Source organism: Quercus robur, chromosome 1 (assembly GCF_932294415.1).
Source record: "Quercus robur chromosome 1, dhQueRobu3.1, whole genome shotgun sequence".
Lineage (NCBI taxonomy): Eukaryota > Viridiplantae > Streptophyta > Magnoliopsida > Fagales > Fagaceae > Quercus > Quercus robur.
Genome location: NC_065534.1, coordinates 20097507 through 20117055, shown reverse-complemented (window position 1 = coordinate 20117055; position 19549 = coordinate 20097507). Strand labels below are relative to the sequence as shown.

Here is a 19549-nt window from a genome sequence, read left to right as displayed (position 1 = left end):
TGTCTTAAGCAAGAAGCAAAATCAAAAGAAAATAAAATAAAAGAAAAGACAAGAAAAAAAATAAGACCCTTTTTCTTTGTTTCTTATTACCCCGTTGTTTTCTCCGCAGATTTTTCTCTCACAGTCCTCTTAGCGTGCCTTAAAATTTTAAAAAAAAAAATTTATTATTTTTTTTAAAAAAATAATAATAAAAATAAAAACACATGCATACACATGTTAATAATTATTAAAATAAAAAAAAAATATTTTTTTACATTTTTTCCCTCCTTGAATCCTCTTCACAGAAAAACACTACATGACATTACACACCTGACATCACACCACTTGTTTCTCTCTGCAAATCCGCCATTCTCTCTCTCTCTCTCTCTCTCTCTCTCTAAAATGATGTGCATTTTCCAAATCAACTTCTAAAGCTTTTTTGTTTCTTTCTTTCTTTATCTGACTTCAATGGAGGGTCACTCCGATTCCACTCAGCGACCCGACTCGGACAACAACAACAACAACAGTAACAACAACGACCAACGAGTCTACTTCGTTCCCTACAGGTCTCTCTCTCTTTAACTCACTCACTCTCTTTTCACTTCTTTACTTCATTCATGGAATCTATCAACCCAAAACTCCAATTGGGGGTCCTTGTGATTTTTCGATACGGTATTTACTATTTAGTTGGGTCTGAATTCCAATGCATTGTTTTCTTTCTGCAACCAAGCTCAGCTTTTTCTTGCTTTGTTTTTTGATCTGGGTGTGCCTGCATTGCTTTATGTGAATTGGGTTTTTTTTTTTTTTTTTTTTTTTTTGTTCATTGTTCTTATAGGTGGTGGAAGGATGCGCAAGATTCAATGCGAGTTGATTCGGATTCGGATTCGGGTTTGGATTCGGAATCAAATAAGGGGGTAGTGTACTCAGCTTCTCCAGCTTCTTCATATGCAGGTCCTATGAAGCTCATCAACAACATATTCAGCTTGGATCTTGTTTTCAATCTGAGAAGAGAGGAGGGTTCAGATTCAGTGCACAGGGAAAATGGTGAAGTTGGTGTCTCCGGCCGGGACTATGCCTTGGTCCCTGGCCAAATGTGGGTCCAGGCACTCAGATGGTGAGTGCTCTTGCTTGCTTGTTATTGTTGTTGAATTTGTGTTTGATCATTGATGCAATGCCACTTATTATGGACACGGTTTGAGGGGAAATTTTCAGCTACTCCTTGAGTACAGCGACGTGGTATTAGTAGCACCCTCTATCATGTGAGTGGGGGGAGTATCACGTCGGTGTACTTCCAGATTACTAAATATACTCAATCAGGGTTAAGATTCAAGATGCTGCTGATTTTGAGTAATTTAATGAGCTGGCTGGATTGTTTCTTTGTAATTGAGGTACATTATGTTGGAAACTTGATGAGTTTGAAAGTGCTTAATGAATTGATTAATTTTCGTTTTGAGCAACTGCTATATGTTTTGTTTTATGTAGAGGTGACTAACTAATGTCACTATAATTGCCAATTATTTCCCGAGTAATGCTAGGGTGACAATGTTTTTCACAACTGAGATGGCATGTTGTGATTGGAGCAACATTACTTTTACTTGGTTCTGTCATTGACACCACTTTTATTATGCACCAATCATAACAAGCTATGTTTGCAGTTGTGAAAAATATTCTCTCTAGGTTAATTGTAATAACCCTTATTTAGGATTTTTAATTTGAAAGAGTATCACTCTTTTGCACGTTGGTCACTGTTTTCATTCTTAGCATATGGCTATATCGTTTGCTAGATTGGGAGCAAAATTTTTAAAATATTGAATCAAGCTGTTGTTAAATCTCAGACTGCGTGGTGGTTGATTAGTGTTATGTCAAAAATAATGTGTATTTGGAATATTTAAGGTTCTGGTATGAGTGGAAATCCACGTGTGGGATTCTCTCTTCTGAGCTATCTACATTCTAAATTGGAATTTTGTTTTATTTCGTTACATATAGCATGCACCTTATGCTTTCAAATGTTTATGTGGTGACTGTGGTCTTAACAAATAAGGTTTCCTCCACCTGACTGCTCCTGTTTTTTACCAATCAGCAAAAACAGGCATTTGATGAGCATGTGATTTCAGCTGCCAAGGATATAGTATTCTGGATTCTCTTGTGAATTCTTGTTGGGAACTCCATTTTATGGGTTCGTTCCTTTTTTGTTTTGTGGGTTGCTAGCTTTTTCATCCTCAATCCATGGCACTAGATCATATTGGTAGATTTATGTTAAAATTTTCATTTGATTGATTTAACTGGTTGTCTGTTGTGGCTTTAGGTTTTGTGGCATTGGTTAATGAATCAATATGATGAATTTTTATGCTAATGCTTTCTTACAATTAAGATGACATGAATGCCTCCATAAGCCATTGTGGAACATCATTTGTCTGTCTCTAGTAACTGAAGCTGCTTTAGTATCTGAATGCTGGTTTTTTGTACTCTACTCTGTAGGCATAGTGATTCTAAAGTTGCCGTGAAAAATGGTAAGAGCTTTTTAGCTTCCGAAGATGATATTACAGATGTCTATCCTCTAAAACTACGACTTTCTGTTCTGCGGGAAACAAATTCGTTGGGAGTAAGAATATGCAAAAAGGTCAGTCTATTCAATTAACCCAGTCTTTCCATTTTTGATTCTCTGAGATATGGAACACCAATCCCTATTGATTTTATAATATTTAAACTAAGCAGCAATTCTATGTATATCATTACGGATTCTGGATATTGCTTATTATAATTTTTTTCCCCTTCATGCGTGTGCATAAATGTGTCTATTAAATAAATGCAATTTTGTGACTTTGATATGTTAATTGATATTGGAGTTTATTGAAAGAGTGAAGCTTGAGTTTTCAATAAATGAATAAGCCCTGTAGCTTTGTATTTTGCTGAAAATGTAATGCTTTTGAAATTAATTTCTTTTTGATGGTGAACTTTGATAACATCTCCAAACATCACTTTGACCTTTTTCCTTATGTTTGGAGGAATTGTTATCCTTCATTTATACATCTCTCTCTCTTACAGATTCTCTCATTTTTTTGGAATGGTAAACTATTTCAGTCGATGTATTTTCTATGTTGAAAATCCATATTACTTGATGTATGGATTTGAGATAATATACCCTTTTGAAATATTTCTGCTGATATGGTTAGCTGAATAACAATGTCTCTATTTTGCTAATCTCTCATCAATCAGGGATATTACAATATGAGTATGGATGTGTTTAACTTTAGTTTACTAATTTTACACTAAAGTGTAAACATGTTTTATTTATTTTTGTTTCTGCATCAAGGCAATTGAGGTAGTATCTTCATGTATGGGATGGTAATATACACTCTGGCTTTATGACATTCAATCTTGAAGTGGAGGTTCTTTCGATTTTTTGTTATTCTTTTAGGGTACGGAGTGCTCATCATCATGAGCATGAAGTAACCTGTTTATTAGTAAATTTTATTACTTACCAAAACAAAAGAACTGGAGGTTATATTTTACTTATCCAAAAAAGAAGTTATATTGCTGAAATTGGGGGTTTAGCTCAATGCTCCAAACTTGTCCTGTTCAATCACTGGGCTTGTGCACTATTTTTAGTAGGTTAAATGTTGAGGAAACAGATTACATGTAATGCGCTGTAATAAAAGCAAATTACTGTAAGGAGGCTACTGTTGCATGGGTATAGCTTAATTTTTTTGGTTAATTTTCTTTTAATTAGCCTCTTTAGTCTTTACTAATAATGACCTCCCCTCTGTATCTTTACTAGACAGCTAATATTCACACCTCTCTTTCTCTCTATAAAATAAAGAGAATTCTTGAAAGGAGGTTGGTCTTTTCAGGTTTGTCTCCAACTGAAAAGCTAGTATTTGATTATTCCGTACCACTGATTTCAACCCAATCTAAGGGACTCTTTAGGTTGACCAGCATTTCCTAAACTTGCCTAGGGGCTAAATTTCATAGTCATTAGTCAGGCGCTTCTCCAAGGTTACCAAGCTTTGACTCATGATTTTTTTTTTTTGGGTTAAAATCAGGCACTTTAATTTGTAAGGGCCTGCATCAACCCATCTTTGATTTAAAAAATCTGACTTCAATGGTGGATGTGACTGATGCGGGAAGCACAAACAAAGATTTATCTTAATTTAGTTTTATTTCTTTTTGGAGTCTATTGTAATTATATTGGTCAATTGTATTTTTATTTTAGGTCCTATCATTTTATTAGGTTTATTAGTAATTTTTTTATTATCTAGTCTAAGACCCTAGACTCTGGCCAACTCTAGGTGTTGACTCCTAGATACAAGACTCCTAGGTTATCTAACTTTATTTTTCTGTTGTTTAATTTTCCTATTGCACTAATTTGGTTTGTCTTATGTCAGACTCGGTTGAACATAGGCTACAGATCTGGAACAAATATCCAACCCCTTTATAGCTGCCATCCAATACACACACACATACATAAGGAATTGAGCATTGTAGATAATATCATATCTTCTCCTCTCTATTTTCCTTTATCTTTTTGGGGGTTGGGGGATGGTTTACACTTTGCAACCATGGTTTCATTCCACCTTCTCTACTTTTGCTGATGAACCAGCTTCCTAATAGGAGAACACATTTAGCATTGAGTGGCACTATTTTCATGGCTTGGTTCGTTCCATAAACTTACCAGAAAATCAAATTTTAAATTGTGCCTTTTAACAAAAAACTGATAGACATATGTATGTATGTATGTGTGTGTGTATGTATATTAATCTTATAATTGAATGTGCATTTAATCAGAAACTCTAACAATTTGACTTATCAAAAAGAAAAAGGAAAAACATAAACAATTTGACACCTCTTTGTAATTGATATGAGATAGAGGATATTTCATATGTGGAACATTGAGTTATTGTGTAACATTCCAAGTTGGGTGCATCATGCCTCATTGATGTCATTTTATATTTGGATTGATTTAGATCTATGTGCGCATATGCCTTATCTCAAATTGTAAAATGTGGATGGATGGCATTGGGGACCTTGGGGTAGGATACCCAAGGGAAAAGTGGAGATCCTGCCCTTTGTAGCCTGAAATTTCGTGATAAGTTAATCGTTAAGCATGGGCTTCTGTCATGACATTTTAGACATTCAAATAGTTTTGGGAATATCTTTAGGATGTTCGAAAATTTTATTTTCTTCTTTTCTCTTACCGTCATCTATGCCTTATCAATGTTGCATATATTTTAATTATGATGCTTACGTTAATATGCTGTTCTTTTGTCTTAGGATAATGCAGGGGAGCGCTTCAGAAGAGCCTGCAAAATCTTCACTGTAGAGTCTGAGCTGGTAATCAAGTATCTTTATTAGAAACTATATTATTTAAATAAGTGAATGGCTTCTAACTTCTGTTTCTATGCAGTTTCGCGTCTGGGACTTTTCTGGGCAGACAAACCTGTTTTTTACAAATGAAAAAAATAAGTTTCTAAAAGATTCTCAGCGGCAATCAGATTATGATGTAAGTGGTTGTTCTGTTTGATGACATTTTTTGTTTAGTTTATAATGCTCATTAATAATTGTGCATCTGTCACCACTCTGTATTTATACTGTCACACTGCTTTAGATCTTTGAAAGTGAACATTAGCCCTGTTGTATTGGGAATCTGGCATAGGGTTTTCAAATAAACTGTGGTATGAACTGCTGTATTCCAATACAGTTGGTGATTTATGTATGTTGATGTACTGAGCTGCGATTTCTGGCAGTTTATATTAAAGGCTAAGAGCTCTGTTGATTTGGGATCCTTCAATGGGCATATTCCCAATTAAAAATAAGTATATTGAAACAAGTAGCTTCTTGTATTCTTTTCTTGCTGATAAAAAAAAGTAGCTTATTGTATTAATTGGTGGACATTAAAAAGAATAAAGTTTCAATATATTTATTGTTAATAAGTTGGCCCAATGTCTACTCAGTGACATGTTTCCTTTCATTGGTTGGTGTCTGGTCTGGAACTGTTGACTGTGATCTCCAAATTGAATGGAGCCGAAGTCCAGCACTTTATATGTTAAGAGTTCTTTGCAAATTGTTTGGTTTCTTAACTGTTATACAGAACCAGTGTGCTGAATCTTATGGGTGTCTCATATATTAATGATGCTTTGTTTAATTTCCTGATTCCGAAGTTCAGTGGGCAGTAGCTATTGTTAGTCCAGAGTACTAAATTATTTCTTAGGTTAATATGATATTCTCCGGGCATCTTCATATTGGTCTTGCATGGAATGTTTGATTGCAATGACTGATCTTCTGAATTATTGGCCTTTGTTTCATGTGATGTCCTATTGACTTATGGGCTCTAATGTTTTTCCAGTTGTGTTATGCATCTATACAGATTGTACTGGACTTGCAAATTTATGGGTTGTCAGACTCTGTGAAGTGCAAGGATGGAAAAAGAGATGAGAGTGTGGCAAATTCATCTTCTGGCCCTTCACTAATGATGAATGGTAGTGCTGGCAATATGAACTCTAATTTCGTTCGTGCAAGTTCTGGTGAAGCTGGTTCTTTGGGATTGACCGGGTTGCAAAATCTTGGAAATACTTGTTTCATGAACAGTTCTCTGCAGTGCTTGGCCCACACGCCGAAACTTGTTGACTATTTTCTTGGAGATTATGGTAGAGAAATAAATCATGACAACCCATTGGGCATGGATGTATGTTATCCTTTATTACAGTCTTTTTGAATGCATATTATTCTGATAGTAACATGATTTATTGTGAGCATTGTTCCATGAGAAGGTCCTCATTTTGCTTAGAGTATCTGCCTTCATGTTTCAGTCTATTAAGTATTAATAAGTAAGCACTTCTTCCCTAGGGTGAGATTGCTTTGGCATTTGGAGATCTGTTAAGGAAATTATGGGCTCCTGGAGCAGCTCCAGTGGCACCAAGATTATTTAAGTCAAAGCTAGCTCGATTTGCTCCTCAATTCAGTGGATATAATCAGCATGATTCCCAAGTCAGTGAAGTTTATATGTCAAAATAGGGTTTTGGTTTTCTATTTTTGTATTCTTGGTTGTGGGTTTACAACGGTTGTTTTGGACATAGGAGGTCCTGGCTTTTTTGTTGGATGGACTCCACGAAGATCTCAATCGTGTAAAATGCAAGCCTTATATAGAAGCCAAGGATGGGGATGATCGACCAGATAGAGAAGTAGCTGATGAATATTGGCGGAATCATTTGGCTCGCAACGACTCTATAATTGTTGATGTATGCCAAGTAAGTATTTTCTTCCTTTTTATTTTGGCCCCTCTCTGTCTCCCCCTACTTTTGTTGGCTTGTAATCATCATTACATATACATGACATGTGTTCTGATGAACCTCACAGGTTCTTGGGTGATCAATCAAGCTTTATTATTATTTAGTAATTTTGAAACCTATGCTTAGGGTTTTTAAAGTTTAGAAGTTTTATTGTTTGGGACTTATGAAAGACCCTCTCCCACTGGTTTGAGCAGCATCATACTAATGTTGGATGCCGTTGGATCAATTCATGGCTTATGCATATGTTTGGGGAAACTGAGGTGTGATTGGCTTTGACCAAACCTAGGGAGTGACTAGCAAATGAAAAATGGGAAGTGTTTTTTTTTTTTTTTTTTTTTGAAGTTTAGCTCATAGATAGAGATAACATCTTGCATTGAACATGACATTAAGTTTGTTTGTATTGAAGACTGAAAACTTGAATATCTCAAAAATATTTGGTTATTAAATTTCTTTGAACCAAATGTTTATGAATTTTGATCCAATCAGATAAATCTGGTAACAATGAACATCATATGACTCAAATGAATGGAACTAATTGAAGGATAGCTTGATCAGATCGGAACATAGTTTTGTAACCATTTATCTAGTGATTCGACCCTGGTAGATTGTATGAATACTTAAAACAATAATTTTAATAAATTTGGATTGGATATATTTTGAAATAGGAATGTTTCTTCATATAACCTTGAACAGATCTGATTCCAATTCTTTTGGAGTCTTGGATGACAGTCCTGGATATATTAATCATTAGTGTTGGATTTTGTATTATTGCACAACTTAGGAAGGAGTCATGGGGGGGGATTCGTAGCTTTCTCATTGAGTCTAAATCTTTTCAATTAGTTGTAGAGGAAGGGGGTCGTTTTTTCTTATTAAGGATTTTTGAGAGGGGCAAGTTTGCCATGAGATCAGTTTTCATGAGCAAGAACGCAACCCATTGGCTGATGTTTTGCATTGAACACTTTGTTGTTGGGAAGAGATTCAAGCAGTTTTTCACTCTTAGAGAGGGTGACACTGCTTTCTTTCTCCAATGGTGTTCCAATTCCTCAGGCCAATTCTTGCTGTTATCTGAACTCAGAGCTGGTGGGACTAGGAGATCGATTATTGTACCGGAAGGCAATGAGAGATTTGGTTGGAGGGTTTTTGGTCTAGAACTAAGGAAATTGTTGTTTCCTTCTCAATATGCAGTGGGTGGAAACGGTCCCCCTAAATTCATTCCTCAGGCACGGAAGCATAAGCTGGAGGATCAAAACTCTAGAACTTTTGCTGAAGTTGTGCAAGGTTTTCATGGAAGAACTGAGGATAGAAAGCAGCTGTCACATCTTGGACTCACAGCCAAAGAGAAGTTTACACAGCTAGGAAAGGAGAAAAAAGGGGAGAATCTGAAACTCTCAGGTGCAAAAGTGGGGGAAATTCTAGTGAGCAAGTCTGGAAGGATGGAGGTGGTGGGAAGGATTTGGAGGGAGCAACGGTTGAGTGAGGTGGCTGAGGTGGGTCAGCAGAAGTTGGCAGATACTAGCTTACTTTCCCCAAGCTTTTTGAATTCAAAAGCTGATGTAAAGGGGAAGAAGTCTGATTTTAGGAGATCTTGCTGGGCAGGGAGAGGTCTTGTCATAGAGGTTGATGTGATAGGGAGGAGACGAGTCTCTTGGGTTAGAAAGAAAGGGGGAGTTTCTAAGATCAGAGAGGTGGTACGTGAAGTGGATTGGGAAGGCAACTCTGATGCTTCTAAGGTCCTTAATTGGGCTCCTCAAGGAACCAAACAGGATGCTCTTAGGCCTGGTTTGGGCCGTGGAACAAGCCCAGTGATGGGTTTTTCTTTCTCAGGCCCAAGCTTGTTTGAAATGGGTGAGTGTTCTCTGGCTGGGGAAGGTAAGTCAGCCCAGGTCCTGGCAATAGAGGCTTGTCCCAAGACTCGTCACCAGCAAGGAGTGTCGGACCAGAGCGCCAAGCCTCTGGTGGTGGCCGACGGCCCCTTCGTTGCCGGTCCTAGCTCCGACGAGCTCTTGGAGCCACCGGGAAAGGATGCCGATCTCCCCACTGCCGGGACTGGGTCCGTTGGGTCTCCGTTGCAGCTAATGGAGGTCGATGGCCCCTCCTCTGCCGGATTCAGCTCCGGCGAGCTTCCGGTGACACCGGGAAAGGCCAGCGACCCCTGCACCACCGGTTTTTGTTCAGGTTCTTGCTCCGGCGAGTCTTCGATCCCTCCGATCAAGGCTGACGGCCCCTCATCCGACGGAATTAATTCCGTTGTGCATTCGGTGTCACCGGGTAAGTCTGATAAGGAGCCGTTGTGGTCATCGGCAAAGAGGTTTTTATCTGATTTATTTCTGAGTTTATCAAGGGCTGGGCTTGTGGGCTTGAGGGACAACATTGGGGCTGAAGGTGGCTGGGACAGTTGTGTCATCTCCAAGCCGAATGCTGCCCTTGAAATGGTGCAACCCAGTTCAGCGGTGACTCCCTCGAAGGCTTTATGTGCTGTTGCTGGGGTGAGCGATTTGGTGGAGGACGAAATGAACAACTCAGATATGGGAGACGGAGGCTGGGTTTAGTAAACTGGTGGGGCTGCCTTTGTGCCAGCATGAGAACTTACGTATTGCCTTGCTACAGAAGATTGATAGGGAGACGGAGGCTGCCAAAGAATTGAACAGGAAAGCTATTGCTACTAGAAAAGTTGTCATTTTTAAGGAGAAAGGGAAGAGAGAACTGAGGAATTTGCAATCCTCGGTTAATTATGATGGTAGGCAGCGTGCTGGCTGCTAAGTTTTTGGTCAGTGGGGGTGTTATTGTCTTTATGGATTTGAAAATTCTTTCTTGGAATGTTAGGGGTCTGAATGACGGTCGGAAACGTTTGATAGTGAAAAATTTATTGCGTGATTGGAAGTGTGATGTAATCTGCCTTCAAGAAACTAAACTTGCTGGCCTGGACAGACAGTTGGTTGGTAGCTTATGGTGTTGTCCATTTATGGATTGGGTGGCGCTAGATGCTGTCCAGACGGCGGGTGGGGTTTTGCTGATGTGGGATAGGAGGGTTTTAGAGAGGTCGGAGTGTTTGGTGGGCTCTTTCTCTGTGTCTGTTCGGTGGCGTGGGGTGGGGGACGGTTTCACTTGGGCGTGTTCGGGGGTTTATGGCCCAGTTGATAACAATGAGAGGGGTCTAATGTGGGACGAGTTGGTTGGTGTTCAGCAATATTGGAATGTCCCTTGGTGTTGCATCGGGGATTTTAATATTGTTCGTTTCCCTAGCGAGCGGTTGGGTTATTCTCGTCTTACTCCGGCCATGGAACTCTTTTCGGAGTTCATTGGGGATCTTAACTTGATTGACTTGCCTCTGGAGGGTGGGAGATATACTTGGTCTAGCGGTTCAGATCAGCCCTCGATGTCTAGGATAGACAGAGTTTTGGTGTCTCATGATTGGGCCGAGCACTTTCCGGATGTGACCCAATGGATTTTACCTCGTCCTGTTTCAGATCATTTCCCAATTCTTGTGGAGGTAGGGGGAATGGCGAGGGGTAAAAGTCCGTTTAGGTTTGAGAATATGTGGCTAAAGTCGGATGGGTTTATTGATAGAGTTCATTCTTGGTGGAATCGTCATTCCTTCTCTGGTACTTCTAGCTTTGTGTTTGCCAAAAAGCTGAAGGCTTTGAAAGAAGATATCATTCAGTGGAACCGGTTGGAGTTTGGTCATGTTGGGCGCAAAAAGTCTCATTTATTAGAGGCTTTGAAATCCTTTGATGCCAAGGAAGGGGAATTTGGCCTCTCTGATGCTGAGGTTTGTGAGAGAGATGTGATGAGATCTGAAGTTAAGAATCTTCTCTCTTTGGAAGAAATCTCTTGGAGACAGAAATCAAGGATGTTTTGGATTAAGGAAGGAGATAATAATACTAAATTTTTCCATAGGGTGGCTAATTCCCGCAGAAGGTATAATAATCTGAGTATTTTGGAGGTGGATGGGGTGATCTATGAGGAGGAATCCGAGGTGGCTGCCCAGGTAGTAAACTTTTATAAAAATCTGTATCAGGAGACGGAGGAGTGGAGGCCTTTTGCGGAAGGTTTGGAGTTTGATCAAATAGATGGGTCGGAGAGGGGTTGGCTTGAAAGGAGGTTTGAGAGGGAGGAAATTCTTCTAGCCGTTAACGAGTTGGCTGGAGATAAAGCTCCAGGTCCAGACGGCTTTTCTATGGCCTTTTTCCACCATTGTTGGAGAGTGGTGGAAAGGGATGTCCTAGCAGTTTTTGAGGAGTTCTATCAACATAGTAAGTTTGAGAAATCTTTGAATGCTACCTTCTTAGTTCTCATTCCTAAGAAGAATGATGCTTCCAATATTCGAGATTTCAGGCCTATTAGCTTGGTGGGGAGCATGTACAAGATCTTGTATAAGGTTTTGGCGAATCGTTTGAAACTGGTCTTAGATCATCTGATTTCTGAGTCTCAGAATAGTTTTGTGGGAGGAAGACAGATTCTTGACTCAGTTCTTATTGCCAATGAGTGTGTTGATAGCCGAGTGAAGAGTAAGATCCCGGGGGTTATTTGTAAGCTAGACATTGAGAAAGCTTATGATCATGTGAATTGGGAGGCTCTTCTGGACCTTTTGAAGAGAATGGGCTTCGGGGAGAAGTGGTGTAGATGGATCCGCACTTGTATCTCGATGGTCCAGTTTTCTATTTTGATTAATGGGGCTCCTGCTGACTTTTTTGGGAGCACAAGGGGTCTGCGGCAAGGGGATCCGCTATCTCCTCTGTTATTTCTAGTTATGATGGAGGTCTTAAGTAGGATGTTGAAAAGAGTTGAAGGTGCTGGCCTGATTAGGGGTTTCAAGGCTGTTGGAAGACGGGGTGAAGGGGAATGTGTCTCGCACCTTCTATTTGCGGATGATACTATTTTGTTTTGTGATGCGGAAGTGGAGCAGATCCTTCATGTGCGGATGCTTCTCCTCTGTTTTCAGGCTGTGACTGGTTTGAAGGCTAATGTCCTGAAGAGTGAGATGGTTCTAGTAGGGGAGGTTAATAATATTCATGCCTTGGCAGAGATTTTGGGTTGCCGGATTGGGTCCTTGCCTATGACCTACCTTGGTATGCCGTTGGGGGCTTCTCATAAATCCCCCTCTAGTTGGAATCCTATCTTGGAGAAGATTAATCGGAGGTTAGTCGGGTGGAAAAAGTTGTATTTGTCAAAAGGTGGAAGATTGACGCTGCTCAAGAGTACGCTTTCCAGCCTTCCTACTTACTATTTATCCCTCTTCACCATACCGTCGCATGTGGCTAATAAAATTGAGAAGATTCAGAGAGACTTCCTGTGGGGGGAGTCGAAGGTTCATTTGGTGGGGTGGGATAAGGTGTGTGCTCCTAAGGTTAATGGTGGCTTGGGTATCAGGAAACTAACTACCTTTAATAAAGCTTTACTTGGGAAGTGGTTATGGCGGTTTGGGGTTGAGGAGACTCGTCTTTGGAGGAGGGTTGTAGCTTTAAAGTTTGGGGAAGAGTGGGGGGGTTGGTCTTCCAAGTTGGGTAGGGGTGTTCATGGGTGTGGTTTATGGAGAAGTATCCGAAAAGGTTGGGAGGTTTTTAGCAAGTTTATCCGGTTTGAGATAGGGGTGGGGGATAGAGTGAAGTTTTGGACAGATCAGTGGTGTGGGGACTCTCCACTCCATCTTTCCTTCCCGGTTGTGTATGGGATTGTTTCTAATAGAGAGGCTTCTGTGGCCTCGTCTCTCGAAAGATTGGGGACCGAGGCTCGTAGAAGTTGGAAGGTTCCTTTTCTTAGGGACCCTAATGATTGGGAGATGGGAGAGGTGGATGAATTTCTCCATACCTTGGATTCTTGTTTACCTCACTTCGAGCAAGGAGACCGCATGGTTTGGAAATTGTCGAAGAAGGGGGATTTCAACATTCGCTCCTTTTACGACAAGCTTCGAAGCCCCTTTCCTTTTACTTTTCCTTGGAAAGGTATTTGGAAGGTTAAGGCCCCTACGCACGTCTCTTTCTTTGTTTGGACGGCTGCTTGGGAGAAGATTCTTATAGGGGACACTTTGCGGTGTAGAGGCTTTGAGCTGGTTGATTGGTGTATTATGTGTTGTTGCAATGGGGAGAAGGTGAATCATTTGCTTCTCCATTGTGAAAAAGCTTATAAGTTGTGGAGCTTGATTTTCAAATCTTTCGGGATCTCTTGGGTCTTGCCTAGATCGATTGCAGAAATGCTCTTCAGTTGGTGGAACTAGTTTGGAAAGCACTCTTCTTGCATTTGGAATTTAGCTCCGTTGTGCCTAATGTGGTGTATTTGGAGGGAGCGGAATTGGCGAACTTTTGAGGACAGGGACAAATCTGATGACCAGTTGCTCGCTTATTTTTGTGGTTCTCTTTTTGCTTGGTCTAGGGCGTGGGGACTCACCTCTAGTGATTCCCTCCCTTTGTTCCTTTGTTCTCTCCTTTGTATTTAGTTCTTTGTTGCTTTCTGCTTGTTTTCTAGTTCTCTTTTCTTTTTCTGTTTGTTTCTCTCTCTGTATTGTCTGTTCTGCCTCTGTTTTCATGAGGTAGTTTTCTTAATATACTTCTTTATTCTTATAAAAAAAAAAAAAATAGTTGCAATTATGTTGCCTGTGCGTTTTATATAGGCAATAATCTTGTTGACCTTATTGACATTGCAGGGTCAATATAAATCAACATTAGTTTGTCCTCTTTGCAGAAAGGTTTCTGTAACATTTGATCCATTCATGTACCTATCTCTACCTCTACCTTCAACAACAATGCGGACGATGACTTTAACACTTTTGAATACCAATGGGAATACTGCACCGTCTCCATATACTATTACTGTGCCAAAGCATGGAAAATGTGAAGATCTTATCAAGGCTCTAGGCAGTGCATGTTCTTTAGGGGCTGATGAGACTTTATTGGTGGCTGAGGTATATTGCTATGTTTTTGGACAGTAAAGTCTTGCATGTGATTGCTGTTTGATTGGTGACTACTCTATATATTGATATCTATATATTTTCATTTTGATCTTTGACCTTTATAGTTCTGTACAGATCTACAACAACCAGATTATACGCTATCTTGAGGAGTCAGCTGATTCATTATCCTTAATTAGAGATGATGACCGACTGGTAGCCTACCGGTTATCAAAAGATACTGGGCAAGTCCCTCTGGTTGTATTCATGCATCAGCGGAGGGAGGAGTAAGTTCAATTTCTTTTCTAAATTTGTTTTCTTTTGTTGATACCCAAGAGTTATTACTTTTACTTGGGGTTTGATTTGCAATCTTAGGTATGAAAAATAGAATTTAGGAGATTTTTGCTTCTGGGTTTTCATTACTTAAGGAAAAAGGTGATAATTATACTTAAAAATGTAACTTTCAGAAATTTGGTAACAATTGTATCTATTTAATATGAAGCAGCATTTGTAAATGCACATGTATGAACTGATATTGTTGCAAATTTAATACATTAATGAAGAAGACATGATATACAGTTTTGTAGTGCAGTTAGTGCTAAATTCACATTTACACTTATTTCTTCACATGATATATACTTTTGTGGTCCAATCATGATATATTATTGATGTAATTTCTTGTAGTTCAGAGAATGCAAGCTTTACATAATATGTTAATATGTAAGGTGCTGGACCAGCTTCATGATATTTTTCAATGGTGTGCTTTGTTGTGTTGACGTGATTATTTGTTGGAAGTCTAATTTAAGAGTTGGTGTTCCTGACCATTCTATGGCCAACATACTGTGGTTTTTGCATCTTTTCCATAATGTACAACTACTGATTTCTATTCTTGAACTGGAAACATGGTGCCCCTCCAACTCTATAGAACAATGTATTTGTTTAGTATCATTATAAGATTGAAATTAAGGTAAGTTGACTTATTTATAACTTTTATTTGACAGAAAATTTCTAAATTAGATTTTGATAAATTTTGGAAAATTCAGTTTCAGTTTTTAAAGACAACTGATATCAGGAATCTTGCGTCTAATTCTTTTATTTAGTTTTCAGATCTTTGTAGTTTTAGATTTAGTTCTTTGGTGGGGCTCTTGTATAGCCCCCATGTACTAGGGCTTCCCCTTCTTTCTTTTTAATAATTTTTTTAATAGTTATAAAAAATAAGTTTATGAAGATTTTGAGTGGGTGTGCTAGGTGTACAAGGTGAATGTAGGTGCTGAGATTAAACATCACCACCCTTCTTTGAATTTGAGACTATAATGTTTTCAAATTATGTCAGCCTTTAAGGAAAAGTTGGTAGATTCATCTGATACACTTGGAATTTTCCCTTGTAAACTATAAAACTACTTAGGTTGAACATTTGAGGCAAACAAGCATGTTGTCTCCTTGCATCCTCAATACTACCTTTTTCAGTCATCCTTTGATGTGAATGCTTACCCCTTATTCCAAACTCTATTCAATACTGTCAGGCAATACATCCATGGGAAACTAACTTCAAGTTGGAAGGCGTTTGGAATTCCTCTTGCAGCTAGGCTTTGTGAATCTGTTGATGGATCTGATATCTACAATCTTTATCTAAATTTACTTAGTCCATTCCAAATCCCTGCGGAAGATGCTATAGAAGATTATGATATCTCCAAGGGCACTGCTACTGAAGAAGTTTCAGGAAAAGAGGGTGCCAAAAGTCCTGCTATAGGTGGAGACGTGAGCCCCTCCAATGTGAATGGAGTTGACTCACCATCAGATGTTGAACTGCAGTTTTATTTGACAGATGAGAAGGGAATCGTCAAGCACTCCAAACTAGTAATGAATGAACCAGTGGCAGTGACGGGAGTGTCCAGGTTGCATGTGCTTGTATGTTGGCCAGAAACACAGATTGAACATTATGATACAGGCCTTCTTAGCTCATTACCAGAAGTTTTTAAGTCTGGGTTCTATGCAAAGAGACCTCAAGAGTCTGTTTCTCTGTACAAGTGCCTTGAAGCATTCTTGCAGGAGGAACCTCTTGGACCAGAAGACATGTGGTCAGTGTTTGCATCATTGATTTTTAACCTGAGCTTCAAAATTCTTCTCATGTTGGATATAGCCTGAGTTTTTTGTCTGACATAAGGTTAAAATATATATATATATATATTTTGATTGGTAAATGGTTTCTGGTTTTTTTTGCTTTTGTTTTATTATTATTTAGTTTTGTATCATTTTTTTTGCTAATATTTAGTTCTTCTAACATTCTATGCTATATTGGCTTGCTTTCTGGTAGAGTGGGCATTAATGCATGTCCTGTCTTAAAATCTAGATTTTAATCTATTCATCATGATACTACCGACCACTTTTGACAGTAGAGATCTCATCATCATCGTTATCAAGAACTGTGCTTGGCTGTTTTTATACACTATTTTGTTCACACTCACTTGCCATTAGCCTCCCTACTTTTAATGCTTTTGATTTGCACTCTTGCCATCGATTGCAGATGAACAAAAAATACTATACTTTATAGATAGCTTTTCCATATTCATTTGAGCAACTTTATATATTTATTGATAAGTGCAGCCCTTTATTTCTTATATCCATTGTGTTGCAGGTTGTGCCACTAAGTTATCTCAATAGTTTCATTTATAGCCTGTTTGGAAGTTTAAAAAAGGAGGGGGAGTAGAATAGAGGAAGGAAGAGTAATTCAATTACCTTGTTTGGAAGTTTTTTAAGAAAGGAAGGGGAGGAGTTTGGAGGGGTTTCAACCACCTCTAACCCTTCATTTTTAATTCCCCCAAATTGGAGAGATTTGGAGGGAGAGTAGAGTGGATAAATTATTGACTAGATAAATTTTCCAATTTACCTTTTCTAAATTAATAATAGACCAATGTTGCAAGTCCATTTTCAAATAGGAGTACATTTGTCTATTTTAATCATTTTCTCTCCTCTCCATCCTAATTTTTAAAATATCCAAACAAGGGGAATGGCTAATTACTCCCTTCCCCCTTACTAATTTTAAAAACATCCAAACAAGGTGGAGGGGAATCATTCCCCTCTACTCTCCTCTCCACTACTCCCCTCTACTCTTCTCCTTCTCTAAACTTCCAAATAGGCCATTAAATGTGCTCTTAGTGGTCAAATTATTTGTCTGTTGCTTGACTCATGTTGTAATTGTTGAAATACATCGTACTGAAATACTTAAGAGGTGATCTACTTGAGTATAGTTTAGGTTTTCTTGCTCAGTTGCATATACGAAATTTGCTTTTTCTTACCTTGTGTGAACTTTGGCTTGTTATCACACTCTTTCTAATGTCAGGCTCTCTTTCATCTAATGTTAGGTACTGTCCTGGCTGCAAAAAGCATTGTCAAGCCATCAAAAAGTTAGATCTTTGGAGACTGCCAGAGATTTTGGTTATTCATTTGAAGAAATTCTCGTATAGCCGGTTCTCAAAGAACAAGCTAGAGACTTATGTCGACTTTCCCATTGATAATTTTGACCTATCACCTTATATTGCCCAGAGTAATGGCATGTCATGCAATCGTTACATGCTTTATGCGGTTAGTAATCACTATGGAAGTATGGGAGGCGGTCATTATACAGCATTTGTCCATGTAGGTGGTGTTTCTTCTTGTCCCGTAATTTATTGTTATCTTCTTATAATGAGAAACTTAGCATATATACCATACATATATCATAACTTGTGGAAGAAAAAGTTTGACATTCTATCTGTACTAACATTAGTGGTGATTTACATGATCAGGGCCTTGGTTTATGTGTTGAGATTACTGTTATGTGAGACACATAGGACTTTAACATCCATATGCAGGGCCTGTCACGTACATCCATAATTCTAAATGAGTGAACTCTTTCATGATTTTGTGTAATATTTAGGAGCCTTCTTTTATATAAAGTTAAATGATGGGATGATGTGACTGCTGGGGATGAATTTTCTCATCACTCAGTACTCAGTTCAGTCCTTTTTGATGAGCATCTGCAAACTTTTAGGATGAGAAAACCTACATTGTATGGATAGGTCTGATATGTCACTCTTTAGCTTTTCGTATCATCCAAGTCCAGTGTCACTTTGTCCTTTTCACACTAGGAGTGAATTACTATGTTAAGGATGCCTTGAAATGCTTTCCCTTTTTTAGAATGTCATTCAGGGTATTGAGAGCATGCTGTTGGGTGGTTGGTGTTAGAGTGAGAGGCTTATTTCCTTGCAAATGTGCTGTTCATAATCTGATAATTGTTAAGTATCCAGCACCAAGCTTTAACCATATGGTAGAACAACTTAATGAATTCATATTTTTTTTATTTCCTCTTCTTGGTGAGTAACTCTTATGTATATTTTATATAGTCCCTGTTAATTATATTACTTCTATGTCTAGCCTACTTAACAGGCTATATGCTACTGACTCTAAAGGTTTTTCAGCAGCTTCATTTAGCAGCATTCCATGGCAAGCAGTAGTTGGGCTTACAAGCATCAAACTGCTTGTAGCATGGGCTTACAATTTCATTATTTTTGTTTAATGAAATTGGACACTATCTTTCATATGATTCGTTGTGAAATGATATTATCTGTGGTTAAGCTTCACTCTGAGAGTATTAACAGTCTTTGTTCTGATGTAGCATGGGGGTGATCAGTGGTACGATTTTGATGATAGCCATGTTCATCCCGTCAGCCAGGAGAAGATAAAGTCTTCTGCAGCTTATGTTCTTTTCTACAGAAGAGTTATAGAAGTATGACATCAGAGTAGAGTTATTAATCATTGAGAATCCTATTGAAGCAAGATATCTTCAACATTTTTGGCATCTTATCTTACAAGTTTCATTGAAGTAGTATTCTTTTATCCTTGGCATTGATTAGTTAATTGATAGAGTTTCCGGTGTGAACGAATTGGAGGTTTAAGCTTAGGGAAGGGGCTGAGGATGAGTGTAACATAGTAACAAAGCAGAAATGAGAGACATATTCAAGGTTATTTTTTACACCTGTAAGAATTTGTGAAAGAAAGATCTCTTTAGCTTTAAGTGTAGAAAGTTTTTTGAAGGGGATTGCATCCAATCCCTGTGAAAGTGTATTTGTTGATATCTTTTATATAGCTGGTGATAGAAGGAATTTTTGGATACGCAATTAATGAAGTCTTGCAATTTGGTGTTCCATTATTTCCTACATTGTGTCATTTATTGAGTTTTGAACTTCCTTTCATTTTTCATTAAGGCTTGTGAGAGGAAAGCTGAGTGCTGTGTAAAACAAAATGAGGGATTAAACAATTTACACAGATAGCTCTTTGTCCATTGCTTGTTTGGGGTTGAATTTTGATCTACACTTATAGATAACATATTATGGGCAGGCCAGAGGTGTGATGGGAATGTCCG

General features: G+C 38.5%; 1 protein-coding gene across 2 annotated transcripts; it reads left to right on the top strand.

Moving 5' to 3' along the window:
- Window positions 1–301: 301 nt before the first annotated feature.
- On the top strand, window positions 302–19336 carry LOC126724746 (ubiquitin carboxyl-terminal hydrolase 8). Of its 2 annotated transcripts, none has more exons than XM_050429127.1 (13): window positions 302–545; window positions 815–1093; window positions 2458–2599; window positions 5251–5310; window positions 5384–5479; window positions 6344–6661; window positions 6823–6963; window positions 7053–7223; window positions 13906–14163; window positions 14287–14435; window positions 15672–16226; window positions 17511–17784; window positions 18803–19336. In XM_050429127.1, exons 1-13 carry the CDS (start codon window positions 448–450, stop codon window positions 18917–18919), a joined length of 2658 nt encoding a protein of 885 aa, XP_050285084.1. In that variant the 5' UTR covers window positions 302–447; the 3' UTR covers window positions 18920–19336. The 2 variants fall into 2 exon arrangements, with proteins under 2 accessions (XP_050285084.1, XP_050285079.1); XM_050429122.1 differs by having other exon boundaries at window positions 6323–6661.
- Window positions 19337–19549: the final 213 nt, after the last annotated feature.